At 38.0% G+C, this 26,516-nt stretch overlaps 1 protein-coding gene across 1 annotated transcript in view; it reads right to left on the minus strand.

The window, feature by feature from the left end:
* Positions 1-26,033, minus strand: part of LOC306876230 (glucosylceramide transporter ABCA12-like) — a gene marked incomplete at its 5' end in the record, with an annotated part of 37,729 nt that extends 11,696 nt beyond the window's left edge. The window contains 32 exons of the mRNA XM_079427239.1: positions 2,181-2,235; positions 3,472-3,577; positions 4,094-4,181; positions 4,904-5,031; positions 6,656-6,755; positions 7,447-7,536; positions 8,561-8,807; positions 9,000-9,147; positions 9,961-10,197; positions 11,274-11,431; positions 11,857-12,053; positions 12,736-12,954; positions 13,061-13,244; positions 14,107-14,262; positions 14,381-14,515; positions 14,607-14,676; positions 15,635-15,964; positions 16,049-16,163; positions 17,195-17,483; positions 17,783-17,962; positions 18,866-18,956; positions 19,060-19,179; positions 19,790-19,929; positions 20,075-20,270; positions 20,377-20,541; positions 21,053-21,220; positions 21,584-21,714; positions 21,861-21,937; positions 22,494-22,702; positions 22,903-23,009; positions 24,304-24,407; positions 24,709-26,033. Coding sequence (XP_079283365.1) covers positions 2,181-2,235; positions 3,472-3,577; positions 4,094-4,181; positions 4,904-5,031; positions 6,656-6,755; positions 7,447-7,536; positions 8,561-8,807; positions 9,000-9,147; positions 9,961-10,197; positions 11,274-11,431; positions 11,857-12,053; positions 12,736-12,954; positions 13,061-13,244; positions 14,107-14,262; positions 14,381-14,515; positions 14,607-14,676; positions 15,635-15,964; positions 16,049-16,163; positions 17,195-17,483; positions 17,783-17,962; positions 18,866-18,956; positions 19,060-19,179; positions 19,790-19,929; positions 20,075-20,270; positions 20,377-20,541; positions 21,053-21,220; positions 21,584-21,714; positions 21,861-21,937; positions 22,494-22,702; positions 22,903-23,009; positions 24,304-24,407; positions 24,709-26,033 — 6,065 coding nt within the window. The remainder of the gene's footprint in view (positions 1-2,180; positions 2,236-3,471; positions 3,578-4,093; positions 4,182-4,903; positions 5,032-6,655; positions 6,756-7,446; positions 7,537-8,560; positions 8,808-8,999; positions 9,148-9,960; positions 10,198-11,273; positions 11,432-11,856; positions 12,054-12,735; positions 12,955-13,060; positions 13,245-14,106; positions 14,263-14,380; positions 14,516-14,606; positions 14,677-15,634; positions 15,965-16,048; positions 16,164-17,194; positions 17,484-17,782; positions 17,963-18,865; positions 18,957-19,059; positions 19,180-19,789; positions 19,930-20,074; positions 20,271-20,376; positions 20,542-21,052; positions 21,221-21,583; positions 21,715-21,860; positions 21,938-22,493; positions 22,703-22,902; positions 23,010-24,303; positions 24,408-24,708) is intronic.
* Positions 26,034-26,516: the final 483 nt, after the last annotated feature.

Consider the following 26,516-nt stretch of genomic DNA (forward strand, 5'->3'; position numbering starts at 1 on the left):
AAACTGCACTTCATATTGCCTACAGTCTCTCACATGAGCTTAATACTGTTCTTCAGTCAAGCTTGATGCATTTACAGCGGCACCAGACACAGTGAGGAGAAAAGATGAAAGCTGTAAGAATTAAGATCTCTCTATCTGTGAGAATTGTGTAAGACAGAGACAGAGACGATCAAGAGTTCAGTCTCAGCAGGACACTTCTTCTACCAGACACCAGCTGAGCTTTTGCCTTTAATGCTGCCCCTCTGCATCCCATCTCTGCTCTCAATAACTGTGCCTCCAAAAAAAATACTGAGAATGGAGGACAAATAAGAACGAACTGATCTCAGGGAAAGACAGAAGACCCATACCACAGAGAGTTGAGCCTGAACGAAAAAGCGAAGATCACTTTATATTCAGATAAGTTGGTTGATCAATGATGTCAAAGGATAAGAAGCTAACTAGATAGTACTGGTTCTCTACAGCTTCAGACTTTTCTAGACAATTTTGGAACTTTGTTTTGCAGCCTTGTTAGACTGACTTGCTCATATTGTAGCACTCATCATTGCTTTGAATCAACACGACCATCTGACAATGAAAACTGGTGGACTTGACCTATTTTAGCTATAATTCCTGAAAACAATAGGTTATTTTATTACATTCAGTCTCACTTGTGGTGCTATAAAAATGACAAACCTCATGATAAAATGGCGCTAAACTACGGTTAAATCACTTGAGATCATTTTGGTCCTAACTAAGATAACAAATGTATAATTCAAAAATATGGCTTCCATCAAACAATCAGATTTAATCAGCTATGAGACAAGGTTAGCAATCACTCATTAAAATCTGTTACTGAAACAATATTTTAAAGTAGATTCAATAGAGTGCTGCAGGGATGACGTCATTTTGTAGAAAGGTCGCCTTGGAAAAAAAAGCCAATTGGCTTCCAAAGGCTTTTAGATTAGTGCAGAAAATAAGCTCTGTAACCAACAAAAGTTTATGATTCTTACGTTTGGTTCATTAGTATCATTTTCACAAATGAACACAACTTCTAGAAATTTTGAAGCCTAAAAACAATTGGTAGAAGTAAACAGTTAAATGTCTTCAATGTCACCAGCACTAAGTTTCCAACTAATTTTTATTCAAAATCTACAAGCTGGGAGAAGGTTTGAGAGTTTGCAGTAAAAATACAACAAGCCAGTAAAAGTGGACTATAGCAAGTAAATGAGTCTTTCTGTTCTGCATAAGGACGATTAATGTCCCCAACAATCTCTGTAGTCTAATTTAGCCACTTGCTAGCAACCGCCTTTGTCAAGGCAGGCATAAGCTTAAAAAATCATGAGTGGGGTTTTACTGATGTTTACATGTTATAGAATAAAACGTGAAAATACTTTGAGCTTGGGTTAACCTCAGACCTTATTTCAGCCAGTTTCAAAATTCAAACTCGATTCTGGGTTTCAGGACTCATTCCTGCTGCACTCTATTTGTACTTGAAACAGCTGCCTGAAGCTGCTACCAATATGGCCACCAAGTGCTTGACTTGCCATAAAAGGACTTTCGATACAAGTGTCTGGTATATGAATGCATTACTTTCTGCTCTTTTCAGCCACTCTCAGGGGCTTTCTTGAGTAGCCAACCAATTCTTCCTTTTCCTGCCTTCTCTACATGTCGTTTCCCTTCTCAAGAAATCCCTTTCTCAGACCTAAGTAGCAGGCGTCAAGCCAGACTCATCCCAGCTGCGAGAATGAAACAATTGCGCTCCTTTTACAGAGCGTGTCTTTCAAATTTAGGCACGGTTGAAATTGCCCACAGTGTTCAAAATACAAGCATGTTTGGGTGGCGACGTTGAATCAATTAACCTCCGAACCACCTTCAGAGTAAACACACATTATATTGGGTTAGTAATCAATAAGCCAGGCTCAGGAAAAAAAAAATCAAAGAGGAGTAAATACAGGAGTCAAATTACATTAGTTCAAGTGCTCCACTAGAATGAAAATGTCAGAGCAATGTTTGCATATCTTATCTAAAGCCCATCATTTGGCTGATTGCTTTCTTTTCCCCACCACTGGGTCTGTGATTTTGTACCGGCCGTACTAATACGCTCAGCCTGTATTTGGTCCCACAGAGTACTTTATCTGCTTTAGCTGCCAGACAGAAGGACGTGCGAGCATGCATGGATATGTGTGTGTGTGTGCTCTTACATGACATCCTCGTCTTGCACTTGGCCAGGGTAAGGGTGGCTGGATATGGAGATGGCTGTAAAGAGAGATTTTAGCACATGAGAAAATATACACTTGCCCAGCTAACACGTGACTGGCAATCTGCTCCTCCCATGAACCTTTTCTGAATTTATGCTCTGTTTTGCCCTGAATGACTTCACCGGCTACATTTGAATGAATGCATCCCCCCTTTCCATTATTGACTGGTGGGATTGCATTAATCTTGCCTGGAGGCGGACAGTGAATCTCAGCCACTGGGCCAGTCTGGCAGTGTTGAAATAAGACCAGCTCTATTCCTTAATTTGAGTTCTCACCACCTCTAATTAGCATTCAGACCACTCTGCTTCATGGTGGGAGACAGAAAAAACACACTGCCCTCTGTCTAAGGGTAGTGGTATTACATTATTTTCAGTCTCAGGGGGCAAGGATTATATTTCAGACTATTGCAAAAAACATATTTTAGATAAACACAATAATTATTGATACATGAAGACAAGAAGAACCTAGCCGTGTTCTTTGCAGTCAGTTAGAAGGTCTCCTCCTGTCTAAGTGGGCGGCTCTTGCTCAGAATAAGCTGCTAAGTGGATTAGACCTTACACAGCAAGTCAAAACTTTAGATATGCAAGTCTAAGTGCACATTAACTCAAGCTAACCTAACACATTTCATCTGTTATACAACGTGAAAAATATTAGATATACCCTACCATTTAAAAGTTTTGGGTACGTAAGATTTTTTTTTATGTTTTTTAAAAGAAGTCTTTTATGCTCACCTATAAATTAAAAACAATAAAGTAAAAACAGTAATATTGAGAAATATTATTACAAATTAAAATAACAATTTTATTTCATATTTTTTAAAATGTAATGTAAATGGGAAAGCTGAATTTTTAGAAGCCATTACATCAGTCTTCGGTTCTACTAAGTTGCTGATTTGGTGCTCAAAACACTTGTCCTTACTATCAGAGTTGAAAACAGTTGTGCTGCACAATATTTTGTGGAAACCACAATACATTTTGTCATATTTTTAGTTCCAGGATTCTTTGATGACTAGAAAGTTCAAAAGAACAACATTTATTTGAAATAGAAATAATTGTTAACATAAATACAATATCAATTTAATGGATTTTTCTTGAATGTTTTATTTCTTTCAAAAATTACATTACTGACTCCAAACTTTTGAATAGCAGTGTATATGAAATTTTATAGATTCTAGAATCTACAAAATCTAGATTTATAGAATCTACATACAGTATTAGAGAGAGATTTAACTAACCATATTGTTGTCGTTTCTCTGGTGGCAGATTAGATCTCATGATAAAGTTGTTAAGGCTGTTGAGGTAGGCAGGCATGGTGTGGTGACCTTCTGGATTATACCAAACCTGTGTGAACACAAATATCACTACAATGCACAACAATTCCTTTATAATCACTTTGTAAAGGCTCTGTTCCAAAATGTACCAAGCTGCATGAAAACTAACAACTCAGTATTTCAACAGGCATAAAAATACACAGCTGGGTAATAATATAGGGTAAAATAATGTATTTATACTGTACTTAGACCATTTTTTTGGTACCGAGTCAACTCTTTCTCCTGCTTTTGCCATCTTTAAAAGTTTTTTTTTTTTTTTGCCACATTGCATTCTTCACAGAGAATGCATGCAATATTGCCTTAAAAGTTTGCCAAAAAAGGTATCTTCGAGGGCAACATAATTATACTGCCTACCTTTTGAAACAGCTTTCACATCAGGAGGGTGATTATGATGCATTAAAATGCTGCCTACGTGGCAGCTTACTTGGTTTTGGAACATAGCTTGTTAGTGTCTACATAAACTGCTACGTTGGGACAATGAGCCACTTTGCCATTGGGGCAATGTAATATCACTCATCCAAATTACCTTGCTAAGGGTTCTGTTCGCTGGCACATCTAACATGTCCATCTTAAGATCAATGGGAAGAGGCTTTCCAAAGTCCCAGCCTCCATATCTGAAACAAAGCACAAAACAGCTTACGTTAGGGCTCATAACTCCTGGCTGGTGTAACATTTTGTTCACTTGTTGTACACATTTACTGGAACCATTTTTTTTTTTTTGATGCCATTTATACATTTTTGTATGTTTTATACTTCATGATTTATAGGATAAAAAAAAAAATCTTTTAGAATAATTGGACTGCGCATGCAAATTTATGTTCTTTCCTACATTCTTTACACATTAAATCTCAATTTATTTAACAATAAATGTAGTGTTTTCAGACACTAAAGACATTTTCCTTGATATACTGTTAATTAATAGTTTCATGCCTTGGTTGAATTTCCACTCAATTTATTACAAGAGCTGTGATTTGCTTTTTTTATTACTATTTTCACCACCACACAGAGGCAGGGCTGTGTATTATATTACAAATTTTTGGCAGAGCAATGTATGAATAATAAATGCTAGCCTTACTATTTTAGGTGTAATAAAGTATTTTCATGCCAGCAGCACGCCCCAGTGCTGTGTGCTATTTGACTAGGATGGAAAATGTCAGCTGGTCGGAAATGCCACAGTAAAGACGGGATAAACCAAAGTGCTTCCTCTTTAATTATTAATAAGCCCACAAGCGGTTCATAAATTCCTTAATATTCAACCTCGCCATATTTTGAATTTGTGACAAAGGAAATATCTTATGAAATTAGTTTAATCAGTGCTATGTGTGATCAAATTCACCTGTTTCTGATGAAGTCATTGGCAGTGGCCAGCAGGTAGTCCTCTATGTTGATGCCCGTCAGGTTGTAGACAATCTGGGATGATGGATTTCTTTTGTGAGGTGGTTCGAAATTGGATGCAGGACATGACTGAAAGGTAGAGAAAAGGGAGTGATTTAACTATTTGATCCCTGTCAATTCAACAGTAGAATTGGCCATGCCCCACAGGAAGCTGAATTTAAAGGGGACCTATTATGCAAAAAACACTTTTATAAGGTGTTTGAACACAGTTGTGTGGCTGCAGTGTGTGAAAACAACCAGCCTATAATGTTAAAAATCTATCAACTCGGTAAAGTCCCCTAAATGTTTAGGAATCAATACCAACGTTTTGTGCACGAACGTCAGCTCCAGACAAAGTAAGTATCACGTGTTTGTTTTCCAAATTGCCTTTCTAAAAGAGCGTCTTGGCACTCTGTAAGGCTAATTGCTAAAGCTGTCATTGTCTCTGCCTGTTTTCACTGATGCTGCCTTCAAGTGCTACCAGAAAGATCGTGAATAGGAATGTAGTAGTTAAAAGTTGCATATGAAAGCAATGTGAGTCGATCGCTTGAAGTTGTCGAGCTCATAATCAGAAGTGGGACTTATAAAGTTTGTGATAGCATGAGACCAGCTATGTTGTTATTTTTATATATCCCGCCTTGCTCCCTGTCTGTGTAGTTCATAAACGTGAATTTATTATGCACAGTATAATCAGATGTCAGACTTTGAAACAGAGTATGTTTTCTGTAAAGATAACAGGCTTGTACTAATAGTGGAATGTTTATTTGTAAAGGCTATTTGTAAATTAGGCTGGAGCTTGAGCTCTTGAAGCTCCGCCCTCTTCTCTGGGAGCAACAGCTTATTTGCATTTAAAGCAACATACTCAAAATCAGCACGTTTTGTCTCATACCCTAAAAGTAGCAATTTTAACAAGCTATAAACATTTATCTGTGGGGTATTCTGAGCTAAAACTTCACATATACACTCTGGGGACATCAGATACTTATTTACATTAAAAAGGGGCATAATAGGTCCCCTTTAAATGACAAGTAGTAGTAACACAAGATTAACACAAATTTGGTGACAATAAAATGATTTATTGCATCCTTAACTTGACTAATAATGCCTATTTACTCCATAATACATAATTATTTTTCCTCAGTTGACATAATTCCATTAATTAAGTTAAACTAAATTGAATACCTTGAAAAAACAGCCAACAACCTATTTAATTTCAAGGAGAACCACAACATGCACACCAAAGCTTTTTTTAAAGACATGATTAACTCAAATTAAATACAAGGTGGCATTTCAAACATGAATTATTAATAAAATATATTAAGTAAATAACATATATACATTTTGTTCATGATAATGTTTATTTGTAAATTAAACAGAAAAATCATTATTTTTACATGACATTATTTATTATATGATTTATATTTCATATGATTTATAATTATTAAACATTCCACGTTTCTACTTGCTTAAATTACAATTTTCATTCTGCATTGTGTTTGTTGCCTCGTTGTTGCCTCAAAGTCAGGAATTTAATTTAAAAGGCATTCTGAAATCAATTCTGAAGGGTGCGCAACCCTGCTGTGATCAACAATCTCCTTCACGCTATCGAAACACTAATGATCTTTATCAATATTTAAACGCTGAGAGATGCACATCATTGAGGATATGTGATAATGTTGTTTGTGTTATGATGGTTATGCTCTGTTTGACCTACCTGCACTTGGTTGCTACAGTTGCAGGTGGTAAATGTAGCAGAGCTGTTGCCTCTGGAGATCCAGGTCTCACTTGCTGCAGTAGGTCTCTCTTTGCAAACCCTGTAAAAAAAAAAAAAGTTTTGTTGTAGCAAAAAGAAGAAAACAATATTCTACGTGCAGGAACAGTGTGATGAATATTTGGAAGGTATCAGTGTAAAAAAAAAAAATTATCCTATAAACAGGAAATGCATGAGAAATGCAAATGATCCCTGGGTGAATCACAAAAATATGTGCAGAGAGGTTCTTCTGTGAGATTTACACCCATATACAGGAGCATTATTATAAGCTCTTACAGTGGAATTACAAAAGACAGAGCTTTCAGATGTGTGGGTGAAAGAGAGAAATAGAAAAACAGTGAACAAGAAAGCAAGAGAGTGTTTGTGAGCGAGTTACAGAGTGAGAAAAAGAGTAAGCAGAGATGGGAAAATAGCGTGATAAACAACAGTGATAGAAAACTAAAAGTGGCACATTAGTGTGATGAAATTGACCAGGAACACGAGAAGACCCACTGATACAAGCAAACAGAGTATCAGAGTCCCAGGGCTTGGCAAAAGAGACGGCGACCAGAGCTTAGGAACAGACCTGCGAAGATCAGAGGGACTGAAATCATAGCCGGCAAAAATGAAAGCCATTTGCAGTGCCTAGGTGAGCTGATGCTGTGATATGTAATCACTCATGGCTTAGAGCGGCCTGCAGTCTGATTACTGAGCTCAGAGTGCTGGGTCACTAAGACATATGGATGATTACTTACGAATCTGTGGGGTCTCTCGTGCAGACGTGGTTAATGCCTGGATGGGACATCATGGAATCTACAAGATTGTTGGTGGCGGGATTCTGATTACTGTGGAGAGAACATGCAATGGCAATGTTTAAGACTGGGTGACATTACACTATATTTGATATTACTTTGATGGTGACAAAAAATAAACAACATTAGAAATATTGCAATGGTTCTATGTGTTTTGTTTGGCCATTAGTTGCATCAGCTAGTTTTGTGCCAGTGACCCCTAATAATGAGAGGTATTTTAAAGACATCTCAGTCATAAAACTCATCAACATGAAGGATTTCAAAATATTGCAGAAAATCTGTTATTTTGAATCTATTTTTTGCATCATTCAATGAACAGTTACTTAGCATCACCACTCAAAAATGTTTACGCAAGACTTGGTGAGGAATTTTATATGTTTTGAAAAGTTGTAGTAAAATATAAAGTATATGGAGGCAAATACTGCAGTTTATTGTGTATTTTGCATTAATAAAAAATGATTACATTTAATTATTTCCTTGTGTTAATTTAGTAATAAAAAACTCTAAAGAAAAATTGCCTAATAATCTGTCGGATGCTACATTTTACCTCTTGCAACCTTTTAGGCAAAATAAAATAAAATAATTTTTGGTATATTTTCAATAATGGCCAGATGACAATACATTAATTGGTAACAATATTATCAACCTTAAGTAGATCATCAAAATATGAAACAAACAAGGTCATGGGTTTGATTTCCAGAGAATGCATGTACTGCTCCGGGTGTGTGTTCACGGTGTGTGTGTGTGTGTGTGTGTGTGCATTTGTTCACTACTCACTGCTGTGTGTGTGCACTTGGATGGGTTAAACGCAGACCACCAATTTCGAGTATGGGTCACCATACTTGACAATACGTCACTACTTTACTTTACTTTACTTTACTTTACTTTACTGATGAAATGTATACCGTGAATGCAATGTAAGTCACTTTGGATAAAAGTGTCTGCAAAATGCAACGATGTAAATTAATAGATTATTAAAATAAAATGAAAATGTCTGTATTTCGGCAGTACCCATATTTCCTAAATCTTTGTATTTTTTTTAAAAAGTGAGTCTAACCTGAAGAAGCTATACTGTTCATCAACGTGGTACAGAGCAGGAGAGAGCACAATCTTAGGAAAGTGCTGAAGATCACTCCTGATGGAGCCCAGGCCCATGGCAGCAATTACAAAGAGTACAGGCAACAACACTTGGGAGATCAGCCCCTTCCAGTCCCTCCTGGAGTGATGCACGCGTTTCAGCAACATGGCCATCACCCGCTGCGCAGTCAAAGCGAACCCACGCACGGCTGAGGTCCCAGTGAGGCCTAGAAGAGAGAAGAAAAGAGTGTGCCACATGAAACAGAGGCAAACATCTCATCTCTTCAATCCAGGCAAATTCTAAAGATGAGCTTTCAAAGTTCAAAGCTTTCAAGGGGTAATTGGGAAAGTACAGGTCATAGAACTAATTTTCCACAAACTGCTGCAAGAAACTAAACTAGTCCTAAAGGCCTACTTACTGGCTTTCTCTCCAAGGTACGTGCTGTTGAGATCGTCAGGAATGCTGTCTCTTGAGGCAAACATGTCATTCTCTCTCACAGACTCTGATACAGACCAGGTTTTACTTTCTTTAGGCTCCAAGTCATCTCGAGTCAACTGCAGGAACACCTGAGAAAACACAGTGTCTTTATGAATGCACCTGGACAGGGTTGTACTTTTTTGAACCTGGACTTTGATTAAAATGTAATTATTTGTACATGGCTTAAAAAAAAAATTTGTGTAAATAAAATGATTATTGAGGTACATTTGGGGTAGAATTTTCAGTTTTCAACTTCAAAATCTCATGTTAATTTCAAAGTGTTACTTGCCAATTATTTGTCAAATTTACCAGCAATTTACAAATGAAGACGGTAAACCCTACAGCGTTTATTTCCCAGTCTAAAAGGTGTAGAAACTGGAAGCAATTTGTGATTTGGGAATATTTAAAAGCATGAAAATTCATCTTTAAATGCAAAGTTCATCAAACAAATATTACAAATTTGTCATAATTTAAAGCCTTCTTACACCAAGGATGAAAACTATAGCAATAGCGATAATCTTTATAGTTATCGTTCTTGGTGTGTATAGGCAGACACACAAGTTGGACAAAAATTCTGAATTCTTATCTCCATTTCAAAGTGAACTAAATGCCTCCGAAACCCCAGCTGGTAGCCATGACTGTCAGGTTGGGAAACCCTGCATTAGATGACTAAAATAAGTAGCCTACACAAATAGCATTTCAATATTTAAATATCTCCCTAATTAGAATCTGATTTGGCTATATGAGCCAAGAATCCCAGGAAACCTAGTTCAGCTTCCTCTGGCAGTCTTGAGCTGCACTGCCTGAGGCTTTAAAGGTCGCTGGGCAGGCAGTCTGAAGCCCAGTGGAACTGGCCAAGTCCATAATCCAGTCCTGCACCTGGGTCTTCATCTGATAATTACCTCTTCCAGGGTGGTGTCAGAAATGCCATAGCAGCCCAGCTGAAGCTTGTCCAGATTCTGATCCAGACCGGTGAGCAGAGAGTGGTACGCAGCTGTGTTCTGGGGGGTGTACGGTGGGAGGGCGTAGACCAAATCGCCCACCTCTCCCTCCTTCTGCTGAGCGTCAGGCAGGTAGGATTGAATGAAAGCCCTGAGTTCTTCAATGTTAAACTTATCGTTTGAATCAGGAGTCTGAACCTGAACCAAAAACATAGAAATGCATGTTGATTATATGACAAATTATAAAATATAAATTCTGGAACACCACAATGACACATATTACCACGGTAATATCATATATACGAATACACGGTATATGAATATAATATTCATTATATTGCATTGAATATATACAATAATTATAAAAAGTTTAGGGTGTTTTTTTTTTGTTTTGTTTTTTTAAGAAATTAATACTGTTAATCAGCAAAAGATGGTTTAAATGTTTAACAATTTTCAAAAGTGGCAGTCAAGACATTTTTAATGCTATAAAAGATTTCTATTTCAAATAAATGCAAAGTTACAATCATCAAGGAATACTGAAAAAAGTGGATTAAATTTGCCATTAAAAAATGTAGATACAATATAGCTAATAAAAATGAAATATAAATAAAGCACCACAGCCGTTTTCAACATTGACAATAATAAGAAATGTTTCTTGAGCAGCAAATCAGCTTTAGAATGATTTCTGAAGGATCATGTGACACTGGAGACTGGAGTAATGGTGCTGAAAATTCAGCTTTGCCATCACAGGAATAAATTACATTTGAAAATGTGTTTAAATGTAAAAAAGTATTTGAATGGAAAAAATATATATTTCATAGCATTACATTTTACTCTATTTTTTATCAAATAAATGCTGCCTTGATGAGCATAAGATACTTCTTTGAAAAACATTGAAAAACTCTTACCAACCCCAAGCGTTGAATGCTTGTGTATATCAATGTATCTTGGTATTAATATTATACCATTGTATTGACGGTTAATCAGCATCCCTCCACCACCCCTTCTCCACTCAAGAGGTATCACTAGAGTTCTCACCACACTATGGGGGATCCTCTGGGTTTGGGCCATTCCTGAGCCCGGAGCACTTCCCCAGGACAGCACGCCAACTACGCATTTCTATACTCGCCAAATACGCATTACCATACTCGTGCTAAATAGATTTAAGTGTGAACTCGTGAAACCATTTTATTGTACTCCAGTACTACCTTGGTTCTTTTTATGAGAGTTGAACTCAAGTAAGAACTCAGTTGGAGTAACTGACACACATGTACCTTCTTTGTGAGGGTGAGGTTGTAGCCCTTAGCCAGCTTGTCTTTGAGGTAGAAGGGCGAACCACAGCATTTGAGGCCTCCGAGCTCCAGAAAGGCGATGCGGTCACTGAGAACTTCAGCCTCATCCAGGTGATGGGTGGAAAGAATGATGGTACGCTCTGGACAGTTAAACAGAACCAACACAGAGGCATGTCAAATCAAAGATCCACTGATACAGGCAGACAGAGAGAGACAGACTCTAAACAAAGAGCTGATGTACAACGATAACACAGAAGAATCTGACATGACCCTCTTTTACGGTCTTAAATCCTTGCTCGAGATAAATTCGCTAACTGTCTACACGGAAGATAATTAAGCATCAGAGGGAGCATGACGGATAACAATCAGTCGTTACTACATCTGCGTCTGGATTTTTCCCTGTCTGGATTTGACTGCACGCACCTTGAGAAAATCCATTCAAGCCTAATTAAATTCTAAACCAAGTGTCAGATACCCGATAAGAACAAAGTCCTTTGGGGAGTTTGCTACAGGTACAAGCCAGGAGATTATTTTCACCCTGGTCTGAATTGCAAGGGGATTTCACCTTGTTTGTGCTGAAGGACAATGTCCCAGATGCTGCGTCGGGAACAGGGATCCACCCCGGTGGTCGGCTCATCTAGCACCACCAGCCGTGAGCCTCCGATGAAGGCAATGGAGATGGATAGCTTCCTTTTCATACCTCCTGACAGGGTGCCGACACGCTTGTGGCGGTGGGAGTGCATGTCTGTTTCCATTAGGATTCTAAGACAGGAAAAATAGGGACCCCGTTAATGCAGATTTCTCATTTAGCTGATGCTCTTCCAGTATATACAGTGATCTGGGCCAGTACACCTTGCTCAAGGGCACGGTGTATTCATGGACCATCCATTGTGGGGTGAGAACCAACTAACTTCTACCAACCCATTCAATAACCTCTAAGCCAGATCATTGCCCTCATGTCATTCCAAACACAAAAGAAGATATTTTGAAGAGCCAAACAGTTGGTAGTCACCACTGACTAACACAGAAGGGAAATAAATACAATGGAAGTCAATGGGGACCATCAACTGTTTGGTTACCAGCATTCTTCAAAATATCTTCTTTTATGTTCAACATAAGAAAGAAACTCATACAGGTCTGAATCGATATGAGGCTAAATGAAAAAAATTTCATTTTTGGTGAACTATCCCTTTAAAGGGCATCAGTGTAGTTTGACTAAGCAGCTAAACTACTTTAAATTATGAGTAGGTTGTAGTGTGGGGAGCTTCAGTTTTAAAGTAAAGTAGTTCTAAGTAGGTTAAAGTAGCTTCCCCAACACCATTAAGTGCACACTGGAAACCTACATGTAATATGAATTAAGATAACATATAGCTTCTGTAAAATGTTAATTTCTCTAAGGGAGAACAACATAAAAACATACTGTAAGATGAGTACTGAAACTTACCTTCGCACTTGTTCGTTCACTTCCTGTTTGGTCCAGTGGGGAGCTTTAATCTGAGCGTATAGCAGCAGGTGTTCCTTTGTGGTAAGGTGGTCAAACAGGACATCATACTGCATGCACACGCCCATCTCCTTACGCACATCATCTATAGACGTCTGCATATCCATCCCATATACCTCAATGGTGCCGCTGGTGGGTGCAAACAACCCTGTCAGAAGTGACCTGAAACAAGAAAATACATTTTTTCAAAGTGTTTCAAAAAGTTTTTATGCTTATTAAAACCAATAGCGTTATTTTTTGAAGATGCAATATGCTGTTATGCTCTTACATAGTGGTGGTTTTTCCAGCTCCATTGTGACCCAGCAGAGAGGTGACATGTCCCTCATAGAAAGAAAGGTTCAGATTGTCTACAGCATGCCGGTTGCCGTAGCTCTTTGTCAGGCCATACAGAGAGACTCCAACAGGCAATCCTGAGATGTCTTCTTCTCCATTACCTTCCATGCTACTTTTACCTACAGGGACATAGATAAAGAGAAACAAAGAAGTTAAAATATCACACAGAATTTGAAAGGATTCAAATTTATCCTACAATTACAATCTGTGTCACCTTCAAAGAAGGTAGAGTGTGCAAGTATATTTGAGCAAATAGATCTGAAGCAAATCTCTCAGATGCTCAAACGTTTGATCAGTAATATTGTTATCTTAATATCAGTAATATCTTTTATTGAAAGAAAATAATACTTTTATTTATAAAGGGACATTACATTGATCAAAAGTGACAGTAAAAACATTTAAAAAGTTAAAAAACAAAAACTTGTGAACTTTCTATTCAAAGAGATTCCTAAAATGAAAAGGTATTATATTATATTATATTATATTATAACCTAGTTTGATATTGATAGTAAGAAGAGATGTTTCTTGATTACTTGAAAATTACACATTTGAATAATTCAGCTGTCATCACATGAATATATTACATTTAAAAAAATATTAAAATGAAAAAGCAAGTATTTTAAATTGTAATGTTTCACAATATTACTGTTTTTAATCAAATAAATGCAGCCTTGGTGAGCCTAAGAGGCTTCTTTTAAAAACCTTCAAATATCTCACCAAGCTCTGAATGGCAGTGCAGGTAATCTACTGTAATGTAATATTAAGCTACAATATAACATGTCTTCCTCCGTTTCTACTTCAGTCTATAATCATTTCACCAAGTAAGTAAAATGAGAAACATGAAGATAGCACCAATAATATATGTTGCCACAGACAATTATCAAATATACAGATATGCACTCATGCAAAAGTATTTTACCGCTCAATTATGCTACAGACCAATCAGAATCAAGTATTCCAAAGCACTGTGTAATAATGTACCTTTGCTCTTGCCAGTGTTGTTTTGTTCGTGCATCATGTTAGTAAAGAGCAGCCCTCTGCCTATTTTCTTTGGCGTTCTGCTACAGCAGCTGAACATATCTGTCCAGAAGGACCGAGTCACTGGGAAGTACCACGGAACACCAATGCCATACTTTCCTGAAAAATAGATTAAACAATAATATTATACCTCCACTTCTAAAAATGAATAGTTTCTTTTTACCTAACCACACAAACAAAATCTGATGAGTTTCTCAACTGAGCAACTCACACATACCTGGGAAGACCATGCGGATGTAAATCCCAATGATAAAATATACTACTGAATCGATGAGGAGCAGCCAGCAGAGCCAACCGAAGGAGGAAGTGTCACCAGCCAGAGGAGAGATATACATGTTGCTCCACTGGATGCCTGAGGTGTAAGTACACAATGCATTCAGTCAATGTAATTATCCCAAACAAACGCTAATTACAAACAGTCTGAGGGGTTTGTGTCGGCATACCTTCTTCCTGTTTTTCATAGTGGGAAATATACTGGCTGGCGTAACTGAAGCATGTCGGAGAAAAGAGACTCTGTGGACCAAAAACAAACACTGTGAGATTTATACAATAGCTGTCAATCGATCATAAAAAGACTAGTTCACCCAAAATCGAATTCTGTCATCATTTACTCACCATCATGTCACTTAAATTGCTTTCTTACAAAAAGGGTTGTTACAAGTCAAACTGGTTTGGAATGACATGGTAAATAAATCATTTATATTTTTTGGGGTGAATTCTTACGTTAAAACCCTAATGCATTTAAGGGTTAATTTTTAACAAAATAATATGGAATTCATGGGTTTTGTGGATAAAACCACAGTAAAATATATGTCCATATGGATATAACAATATTGACTTGAGGTAAATTCCTGCAACAGCACTTTTAACGCCTCATTTGCACAAAAACAAATCAAAGCAAAGAAAATGCCAACATGGATATGCAATTCTGCAATAATTCAACAAAACAACTTTATAACCCCCACTCTTCATGGACATATTACATGTAAAGTTGTTTTTGCCGCTGCCACGGCCTGAGCATTAGTCCTCTGCTGGTGTTCGCATTAACATTTCTACAAATAATGCGGTTTCACATTTGTGGGTGATATTTCACTTGTGGAGCTGCTATGATAATTAAATTTCACCATTCAAAGAATGCAAATGACTTTTGTTAAATGTCCCGCCTGGCTTTGATTTATAAATAAATTATCCGTAAAGAATTTCTTCCTGCATTTACTGAGAAAACATGCTGTTCTTGGGACTTTTGTGCGTGTGAGAGAATATTTGGTTCCTGGAGTAATAGTAAAACCTGAAACCTATATTGAGAGAAGTGACCTAATAAGCATACTAAATAATGTCTAAATAAAAAAAATATATGACAAAACAGTGTTTTACAAATCACAAAGTATAGAATAAAAGTTATCACGTCAGACTGAATGTCATTTTTTGGCAATCATGTTAAATTGCAAACTGATTTAAATGCAGTACAGACCAGAGCGCTCTTCACACTGAAGGAAAGATTGTCCTCCAAGTGGATCAGCACGATGAAGGGGAAGAAACAGATGACATAGATAAGGCTGCCGCTCAGCCCAGCGATGTTGGTCTTATCAAAGAAGGAGCTGACCAGGAAGCTGATTGCAAGGACGCTGAAGCCATAGTCACAAAGGTAGAGGAAGAGCACGAAGCCATTGCTGCGAGGAAGGATGCCGCCAGCTTTCAAAATGATAGTGAGGATGATGACGGTCGCCAGCAGGAACACAGCACTTTCAATAAACCAGGCAAAGAAGTGGCTGATAGGATTGACCCCCATCATTTTCATGTACTGTGGGAAGAGTGAAAAGACTTTAGAACGCTAATTAAAGTATGTGGGAAAAGACTAAAGAAAAATTATGCTTTGGTTCCATACCTCATGAAGTCGCAGTTCTCTCTCGTGGACGAGTTTTTTCACAAAGTGGGCAACAAACAGCACCCAGGAAATCATGAGAGCCAATGGGAAGGCAAAAGCAATGCTGTTGAGATACCTGGGGGGTTGAAAGATTTGAGATTAGCAGGTGAAGGGCACATTTGTTATGCATATCACTCTATATAACTTCAAATGTTGAAGAGGAACTGATGAACTGACTAACTTAAGTCAAGTACCTCATTGATTAACGTTGTAATTAAAAGTCTAAATTGATGACCCACAGTATCGATCTTCTGCAACTTCTGTAATTCAGACGTTAATTTGGCTTGCAATCCATTTTCTTTGGAAAAAGCTTGTCATTATATTGCATCCATCTTCTCATTCTAGCATCTATTAATATTATTGTAGTATTATGAATATACTGTTATAGGATTTATTATTTAGTTTTTTTTATATTTTCTCTTTTCATTTGAATTGCTAATTTATTTTTATCTGATTTTGCCATTTTAATTTTTGTATTTTTGTGTTTGTGTTAGTTGTGTTTATTTATTATTTTTATTTAGCTTTAAATTATTTATATTATAGTTTTAGTATTAGTAATTTTAATACTTTAACTTGCAAAGGCAAGATTTATAATTTTTAGATATTATTTATTTTAACTCAAGTTTTTTTTAAATAATTTTCTTTCTTTTTTTTTTAAATAACAACACTGGCTTCTATCTAAAAGCCACAATCTAAAACATCTAAAGCCACCTTTACATAGCAAAAAAAATTAAAAATGATGCAAAGTAATTATGATGTTATTTATGTTGATTCTCATACACAGCCAACGGAAAATTCAGTGCCATGACAACAGCTCTGATCCAGCACTTCATCTACACAGAACCAAAGCCAAACCTAAGCTTACAAAATTGCTTAGCGGTTTTGCAAGCAATGCTGTTTTATTAAACAAATGCAAATCTAGTACTTTTATGAAATACTAGACATTCATCCTACTAGAGTTATTTTTAATGAATAAAACGGAGCAGATGTTCAGTGTTGGTGTAAACTGTTGATTAATTGCTCAGATGCCACCTCTTGCGTGACTATCTCAGTCTTCATATGAGACGCTCCGTGTGCATGTAGGGTTTGTGCTTATGAGACACTCACTCATCCTTGTAGTAGCAGGGATAAGGGAACGCCTGCATCTGGACCGCGGGCTCATCTATGGCTTTACCCGTCTGCATTTCGATGATGGCTCTCTCGATGCTCTCCTGCAGGTACACAAAGCCTCGGTTGTACCGCTGGGTCTTCGTTGCTGAAATGAAGGCATCTTTCACCCAGAAGGGATTCCGTGCGCGGTCGGTGCGCATGACATTCTCAATGTTCATTCGGATGGTGTAGTCGATGTTCGGGGGCAGGCTGCTGGAGGCCTCCTCGGGAAGTTTGAAAATAATGCCTGTGAAGATGAGCAGAGCTCGTGTGTATAAAAGGGAAGTGATCTGTTGTCATAGTAACCTCAAAGGCCTGCTGCTCCTCGATAACAGTGGAAATCTATATCTCAATGGAATTGAATCGAATTGCATTGAATTACAGGCTTTACAGCCCGATGGCTCTTCAGTGCCTGTGGTGTCCTCAACCGAGAGTATCACCAAACGCATGAGTGGAGTAGTCAGTTGAAGAGGTATCTCCTGATGAGAGTGTGAGAGAGTGTGTGTGTGTGTGTGTGTGTGTGTGTGTGTGTGTGTGTGTACTCACTGGCATAGAGCTCACGGTTTTGAGCCAGTCTCTCCGCCTGCTTGTCGAGTTCATCAGTGGAGTTGAAGGCTCGGTAGCGGTCGAAGTTGACACAGGAGGAAAGGTTCATCATCAGCATGGAGAGGGTGGTGATCTGCTCCATGATGAACTTGTTTTTCTCTAAAAGGACTGTCATGTTTGCTGCAGAGAGAGTTAGAAAAACTGTTCAAGCCACTGCAGATTTAGGATAAGACTCTTGTGTATAGGAGCAATGCATCTCTGCCTCTTGTCATGAGTTGTCAAATGCTCGGCTATAAAACTCCATTCGGACAGGGATAGTTTTCCCAGAGGAGGTTAGGTAAATTTGTGTCTCACAGACATAAGCCCTATTCTGAGAGTAATTATTTCTCAGGGAGACATGATTTCAGTATTTACAGATGGTAGTCTGTGATTTAATTGCCATGTGAACCGTTAATGTATGTTTTTTCTTCCCATTGCTAACAGTTTATAGACAAACTCCAGGGTCCTGTGGTTATTTAATTAGTAAATCTGAATTTACAAGAGAGAATTGATAGTAAAAACTATTTTGGTAACTCTTTACTTAAAGCATTTATGTATTATGCATTATAAAGGGTTATTAAAGGGTGCAATGCTTTATAATTATTCATAATGTACATTGTAATACATTGTATTTTGTCTTAAATACTTACAAACAGAATTTAAAATGTATAGTGTAACAATGAATTGACAAGTCTTATAATGTATTAACTGTGGTTACAATTATTCATGAGATTGTGCAATCCATTATAAGTTGCATTACAAGGCATAATTAATGCATTAAAACTACTTTTATGATGCATTATACATACAGACTTTAAGTAAAGTTTTACCACAATTTTTTATATAAAACTACTTAATATTGATTTATTCATTCATTCATTCTTTCATTCATTATATTAATATATTTATAAATTCTTTTAATAATTAATATTATGGAAGCCACAGTTGTATTACGATTCCTACCACAATTGAGTAAAAACTTTCTTGTAATAATAATGCTGCATCACCATGATGCAAGCATTGCATGTACTGTTGAGAACTTACAGAATTGGTTGAGAGTGGCGCTCATTTGTGCAACATCAATGCCGGTCTGAGTCTGAATGAAGTTTTGGACGAAAGGATTGCGCAGAGAATTCTGTGAAGAATAGTTTGATAAGAGAGCAGTTAATGCAGGAGAGGGGGAAAAAATAAATAAATAAAATAATAAATGTTTATTTGATTTTCTCTTGACTGAATACCTGAAGTATCGGCAAGGTTTTTGTCAGGATGTTGGCAGACTGCATCACATATGACGATGACTCTATCCACTCGGACGCATAAAGCTTCAAATCACCAAACTGGTGCAGTGTGGAATTTGACTGCAAGAAAGGAGGACATGTTTTGTTACAAAAAAAAAACAAAAACAGAATATCTTGCTTCGTGACCAGGCTACCCGTCTATATCTTAAAAGGAGAATCGATATGACTGTACAGATGCGGGTCAGAAGTCCAGATTTATGCTGCAGTCCATCCCAAGTCAGAAGCGGGATATTCCTATATACTTTATCTTTGCAGGTATCTGATTCTCTGCAAATACGTCTCCTAGCAACTGTGGAGAATAAATGACGTTGTACAATGCTTACCGTACAATTACCAACAGAGAAGGACATTTACCATGTTTTACACACCTGCCTCTGCAAACATTGTTAAATAGGTTCATCGTGTACTCTAGGAACTTGTTTGATTTAAATAAACTACACTTTTTTTCTTTGGTGCTGCCATGTTTGATGTCATACGTTCATCAGTTTTTTTTTCAAGGCAGAAAACTGGAAATTCAAACTTTTGAAAAAAGAAGTAACACATTTAAAAGTGGCCCAAATTGTATCCAATCACACATTTTTGCTTTTTATATGCATGCATAAAACTCATGTAAAATCAGTGAAAGAGTTAATCCAGCTTTGATGCCAAATAAGATGCTTTAAACCAGCACCTTTCTCATGATCTCTCTCGTCACTGGTGTGTCTGGTGAGTACAGGACCTGTCCTAACAGCATGGGTTTGAGGAAGGCCCAGGCCACCGCGCCGCCTGTAGTGTTCACCATATCCAAGTAGAGGTTCATACAGAAGGGACCTGGACATAAGCAGTATATTAATTAAGCCTGAACACAGCACTTCATCAAACTGAACTCAATATGCTGTAAGCAGATTCTTGACAGGTCATTATCATAATGCTTTATTGCACATTTAGCTGTGCTATAGAGAATATGCGTTCATACTAGCATCGGGTGGGATTTTGAACTTCTTAATCAGCTCTTCTCTTTTGTGGTCCGTCTGGACAGAAGGATCAGTCTCGGTTACGATAGGAACCTTTGCGATGGCAAACAGCGTCAGAATGCCGTTTTTGCATAAGGCACGAGCAATGGTACTAAAGGTGGCCCTGCTAGACATGGTGGACCGCTTTCCCCTCACCAGCTGCGGGGAAGGAGAATACAAAGACACATTTTATTTAAAAAATAAAATAAAATAAAATAAAAATAAAATAAAATAAAATAAAATAAAATAAAATAATAAAACTTACACTGTGGAACTCTTGGTTGGCCACCAGGTTTAGTTCTCCTATGTTGGTCAGGTATTCCTGCAGTTTCTTAAGGGCAGGTACCAGTTTGTCCATCATATCCGTCAAAAACTTGATCAACTCTAGCATGATTGCCACCAAATCCTGAATTTCTTTGGACAACAGCAGCTGCAACAAAATGTCTCAAGGTTACAACAGACAGCACCCATGTAATGTATATTGCATTATATAGTTATTTGTTCAGGAAATTTAACAGAAAATGGTTTATATACATTAAAAATATAAAAATAAGTGGCAATGTCTATGGCTCGATAATCCAGTCAATTACACAATTAAACACTTTTGAATTAAATAATTCAAAAATTTATTATTTTCTCTCTTTACTTTAAATTTAATGGAAGCAAATCAAAAGATAATAATAAATGGCTTTTCATTACAAACAAATGGCACAGCAAAATCTTGAATGGCTAAGAGTGAGCTCAGGCTGCCTCAGCCCCAATCTAACTGTATATGAAAAAAATCCATAATAATAAATGCATAAAAAGCAAGCATTATTTAGTTTCATTATAACTAAATGCAAAACATTTCTTGTATTTAATTAACTATAACAGAGAGATGCAACATTTCTGTTTCATTGGATGTACAATATACACAATACATTCTGTGCCCAGATCTTTACCCTGAATAAAGCCGCCTTCAAGTCCACATGGCGAAGAAAGAGAATTGTGATGCTGTACCATTCATGTGACAGTTCACAGAAGGTGCTGAAGATCTCCTGCCCTGCAGGGTCCAGTTGCAAAGACGAGGGGTCTGAGCACTGGTGCAGGTTTGCCAACCATGCCAAGATCTGTGAAGAGGAGAGAGATGACAAACAGAACACATTACAATACATTTGCACTCTACAAGACTTCACACTGGCGAGAGACAGATATATATGCTATTAAAGCGTATTGCGCTTGGGACCTACAACCCTCTGTGAGCAAGCAAAAGACAACAATGACAATGAAAATGCTCAAAGTTGTTGAGGAAAGATGGGGGAGAAAATCCTTGGGAGGAACCAAGACTCAGCAAGGAAAGCCTATCTTCCTCAGAATAAAGTGTGATTCAGTTTATTTTTGTTTCTGTCTCGCACTGTGTGAAGCCATGATTTTTGGACACATCTTTTGAGCCCCTCTGATGTATGATGTATTCAGTATGAGTTGTGGTGTACCTGCATGTTGCGGCTGGGTAGAGGGTAATCTAATAGAGCCTGAAGAATATGAAGGGGAAAGCTGGTATACCGCTCGACATCCTGAACAAACAGAGTGCTGTTTTTCAGCAGCTCTGAAACTTTCACTTCAGCTGTCAAAACGCAAGACGAAAGACAAGTGAGAGAAAAGACATGCACGTATGACAAGGTTGAAAAAGACTGATTGGACTACCATCCGATAGCTAAGGAACACTTGTGTTTCCACAGTACTTTTGATAGAAGCGACAGCGGTACATACCTGGAGATGAAATATTGATATTAAGATTTTTCAGAGTTGAGACGTTGAAGCCCACAATTTGAGAGAGAGTTGATGTCCTTTATAAGAAAGAAAGAGAGAGAGATAAGAGACAGAGGGTAAAACCATGAGTTGCATTCCTTCTAGGTTTTTTTTACATTATCATTTGGGGTCTGAACTAATTCACAAGAATGAATCAGGTTTTCCAATGCTTGAAGATGAAGCAGTGAACAAACAATGGATTGAATACATTGAACCATTGTTTTTTAGCTAATTTTTTTTTTTGCATTTGGGTGTGGGTGGTGATGGCGCAGTGGATAAGACACATGCCTTTGGTGTGAGAGACCCGGGTTCGAATCCACTGTGAGACACCAATGTGTCCCTGAGCAAGACACTTAACCCCTAGTTGCTCCAGAGGCGTGCGACCTCTGACATATACAGCAATTGTAAGTCGCTTTGGATAAAAGCGTCAGCTAAATGAATAAATGTAAAATGTAATGTAAATGTAGTATTTATCTATTTTCACTAAAAATATAAGTAGCACAGCAACATTTAGTAAATTACTCCCCAACGCTACTGAACATGCATAGTACAAGCTACAATAACAAGGTTAAAGGTTGTTATAGAAAGCAGTACCAGTCCACTTCTGTGTTGTAAGTGTTAGGGTCTCCAATGAAAGTCTGGAAAATCAGATCATAGATGTCGGTGCTTTGGTTCACCAGGTTGGTTGTGAGCACATGGAAGGCCTGAACTGCAGGAACAACAGTGTCACACAGCAATCCGGGGCCCAGATGCAGAACCTGGGTGATCAGCTGCACAGAAGCCATGTTTTCCAGAGCACACACCTACGTTATCATGAAAGAAGTTGGCTTCAGAATACATGAAATATAGGATATGAGTCATATGGCCAAATCATTTGTCATTCTGTATTCTCTTTACAACTTGGTATGGAATGAGCATAGCAATAATAACAAGATGGTACTTTTTGCTAGCATATGCTTTTAAAAGAGTCACTTTTTTGTATCTAAGCCATCAAAAATCTCACCTTAGTTAACAGGTGGTCCAGTATCATGCCCGAACTCTCATTTGCCCAGTTGGCTGAGCTTAATTCAAAGGCGGTGTTTAGCATTTGCAGTAGAAGATGCAGATTTTCTGCAGAAAGGCGAGAGAAATGAAAGACGGAAAACAAAGATCAAACTTTTGCAGAGCTAAAGTAACTTAAATTCCCTACAGGCATCATTACTTGCACCTAACTCCACTTTCAGGCCAACCTCACAGTGCAGCAAGCAGCAAATGATCTAGCAAAGAATCTCCCCTTAGAAAAGAGACATTGAAAGCTTTATGGTGTCGTGTGCTGATTTAGACCTGACAGCTCTTACGTGTGCAACACCTTAAGCAATATAAAAGATCAGACAGTTATGAGGGAAATTAAATGCTCAACAAGACATCAGCTTTATTAAAGAAAATATAAAGCAAACTGAGAGGCTTGAAAAGCAGCTTATCAATTTAAATGAGGGAGTGCTGCAGACAAAGAAATTGGGGAATAAAAACTGTGGATCTCCAGAGGGAAAAAATGGTGCACTCTGGAGCACAGAATGATGATATGTTTTAAAGTTAACTCTTGAAAAGTATAGTTAATCTAGAAATGAAAATTATTCCCTCGGAACTTAATCAGTACTTTTGTCTTGTTATCTTGTTTCAGAAGAGAAAGTAATATTTGACACTTGTTTTCAGGCCATACGGTATTTCTTAATTTGGTTTATTATTTTATCCCAATGTTAAATTTTTGTCTTGCTTAAAGCACAAACATCACTAAATTTAGTTAAATATATGCCTAAAACAAAAACCATTTGAATAAATTTAAGGTTTTATAGTAAAATGATACTTGCATACAGGTTTGGAGTGACACAAGAAAGAGTAAATAATGACCTTTAAATTTTGGGGGTGAACTTCTCATTTAAATAGACTGGGCTGGGCTTATAATAAAAAAAAATGAGAGTAGGGGGTAAGAAACATTTGCTATTTTAAAGAGCACAGCCACTGTAAAAGGCTTTCTCATACTCATAGTCTGGCCATATGCCTCCTGGCTGAATATTGCAGAAAGCAGACTTCAAACCTGCCATTTACTGCACTGCTATGAAAAGCACCAAATCTTTGCAATGTCACAAACATAAAGCAACATACTTTGTTTAATGTCTGTAGGGATTACTAAGAGTAATTTATTTCGAGCGAGAACCAGGAGTCTGCAACATTTACTGTGCACATGCATCTTGTTCTTGAGATAAATAAATGTAAATTTTGCAAAGAAATAATTATGCATTCACATGGCTGAATGCAAAATACTTATACACACTATATGCAACTGTGGGAACATAAGATCGTGGAAATAAAACCCCTGAATGAACAGTGTTATAGGTCAGTAGATCTTGCAAGATGATTTATGTACCTTGGGATTCGTTGGCCAGACTTCTCATGGTGGACTTAATAAGAGAAGAATACGGCAGGTCTTCTGGAAGGCTATTAGCAAGGTTTGTCAACAGCACAGGCAACCTATGTAAACAGAGAAAAGTTTAATTAACTAACAAAAAGTTGTTATTTTCGCTGGGTTAACTTAATCATAATGTACTATGGATTATGATAATTTATTTTCATGACCCCAAGAACGTGTTCTTTTCAGAGTCATAAACTATGTTTCTCTGTAGTAAGCAATTATGCAGGGTAAATGCCATGGTGGATGAAATTATGAAAGCGAAGTAATAACCATGCACTGAACAAGAAATTAAAAACTGGGCCTAGTTATGATCTTATAACCAGAAACCAGCCTTAAGAGCACAACCTCAAAGTAACTCACTTGTCAGTCCAGTTAGTGTCATTCATCCCCAGCAGATGGCCAATATTCATGCTAGAAGCCCCCAGGACTATTTTGGCGACTTCAGACTCCACATTGCTGCTATTGCCCAGCGAGATGAGATTTTGGATGGTGTGCAGCAGCTGCTGGGTAATATCAGCTGTTTGGGTGAGAGGGCTTTCTTCTGCTTGGATGATCATTAAGATTGTCTTCAGGGTCTGCTCTAGGTCACCTATAATGGTGCTGTAGGAATTTGTGTTCATGTTGTGCACCAAGGCCAGAAGGTTGTTGACAGAACTGGCTACTAGAGTTACAGCCCCATTGACATCCCCAAAGGTGCTGGTGTTGTTAAGAACAAAAGACATTGTCTCCATTAGGTTGAGTGTGATATTGATGTATGGCCGTCCCTCAACAGGCATTATCGAGTATATAGAAGATGCAACCTCACTTAAAGAGTTCACGGCTTGTGAGATTTGGATAGGGGAACCAGATAACATAAGGCCCTCGTAGAGACTCATGGACACTTGATTAGACACGGTCACCAAGATGTAAACAAGGCCATCTGGAGTCATATGCGTGGATGTCGGATCATAAGTAATGTTTAGAGAGTTAAGAAGAGACTGTGTAACCAGCTGGGAGATTTCTGGGAAGTGGGATGTGATTTCCGCAGTGTTGGATACTCTCGAGATGGCAGTGAATAGAGCCGATTTGATAGCAAAGAGGTACATGTGCGTTTCCTTGGGGAGAACGGCAACCATCTGATTGAACGTCTGGGTCAAAAGCATCTCCCTCTCAGCACCGCTGCTCAGGCTAGAGTTTGACATTGAGAGGTTGAATAGGATGTGGGTGGCCATGGCACTGCTAAGGATGAGGGGATGGGTGACCTCTTGAACAGATTTCCCATTCGGAAGAGCTGTGATATTCGAGAGGGCAAGGACATCGTTTAGGGAGTTTGAAATCATGCTGGTGGACATCATGACTTTTTCTATGTCTCCGGGATATGCCTCGAGCAATGCAAAGGCTTGCAGCATTTGTCCAGATATGTTGAAATACACAGCTACCTCTCCAGAGGGAAGTGAGTCGAAGGCTTCTGCAGTTTGATCCACGGCTGCCAAATAGGATGCTACGCTCATCTGCGACCCTGGACTGGAAAACGAGCCAATTATGTTTTGGAGAATGCCAGTGACCTGAGGGCTGATGTCCTTGATCTCCTCAAAGTTCTCGGTAAGAATGTTGTTGAGCGCCGTGAGGAATTGGATTGCAGTGTCAGTGCCATTTCCACCCTGTAAGATGATATTTGACACCAAAGCTTGAAGTTGTTGGGCCATGTGCTCGATTCTTTGTCCATTTTTCAGAGGTGGCTGGTCAGATAGCACCATGGCCATGTCAATTGTTCTTCCTAGGCTCTCTGCAAATTTCTCTACTTTATCAAGGTCTTGCAAACTCCACCCTTCACTACCAATGTCCATGAACATCTCTAGGAACTGCTGTCCATTGCTAGGGAGTGTCAAGTAGGACAGCACGTTCAAAGCTGTGTCAATGGTTTCCTCCTGACTTGTGTTTCCAGTCATTTCACTCAAATAACCCTTCAGGATGACACCCAAGTCTGGATTTACAAAGAAAACATGAATAGTCTCCAGAATTTCAGTTGAGGTGGGTGGAATGGATAGAACTTCAAACAAGGCTTGGTAGTCGATGTCAAGTAGGTCAAGGAAGGCGTCCACTGGCTCTCGCTGTACTTCGCTAGCAATTCTTCTGGCATTTATTGTGTGGGAAACAAGACCTTGTAGGTTCTGTCCCTGAGCAATTTG

This window comes from Barbus barbus (genome assembly GCF_936440315.1).
Source record: "Barbus barbus genome assembly, chromosome: 10".
Lineage (NCBI taxonomy): Eukaryota > Metazoa > Chordata > Actinopteri > Cypriniformes > Cyprinidae > Barbus > Barbus barbus.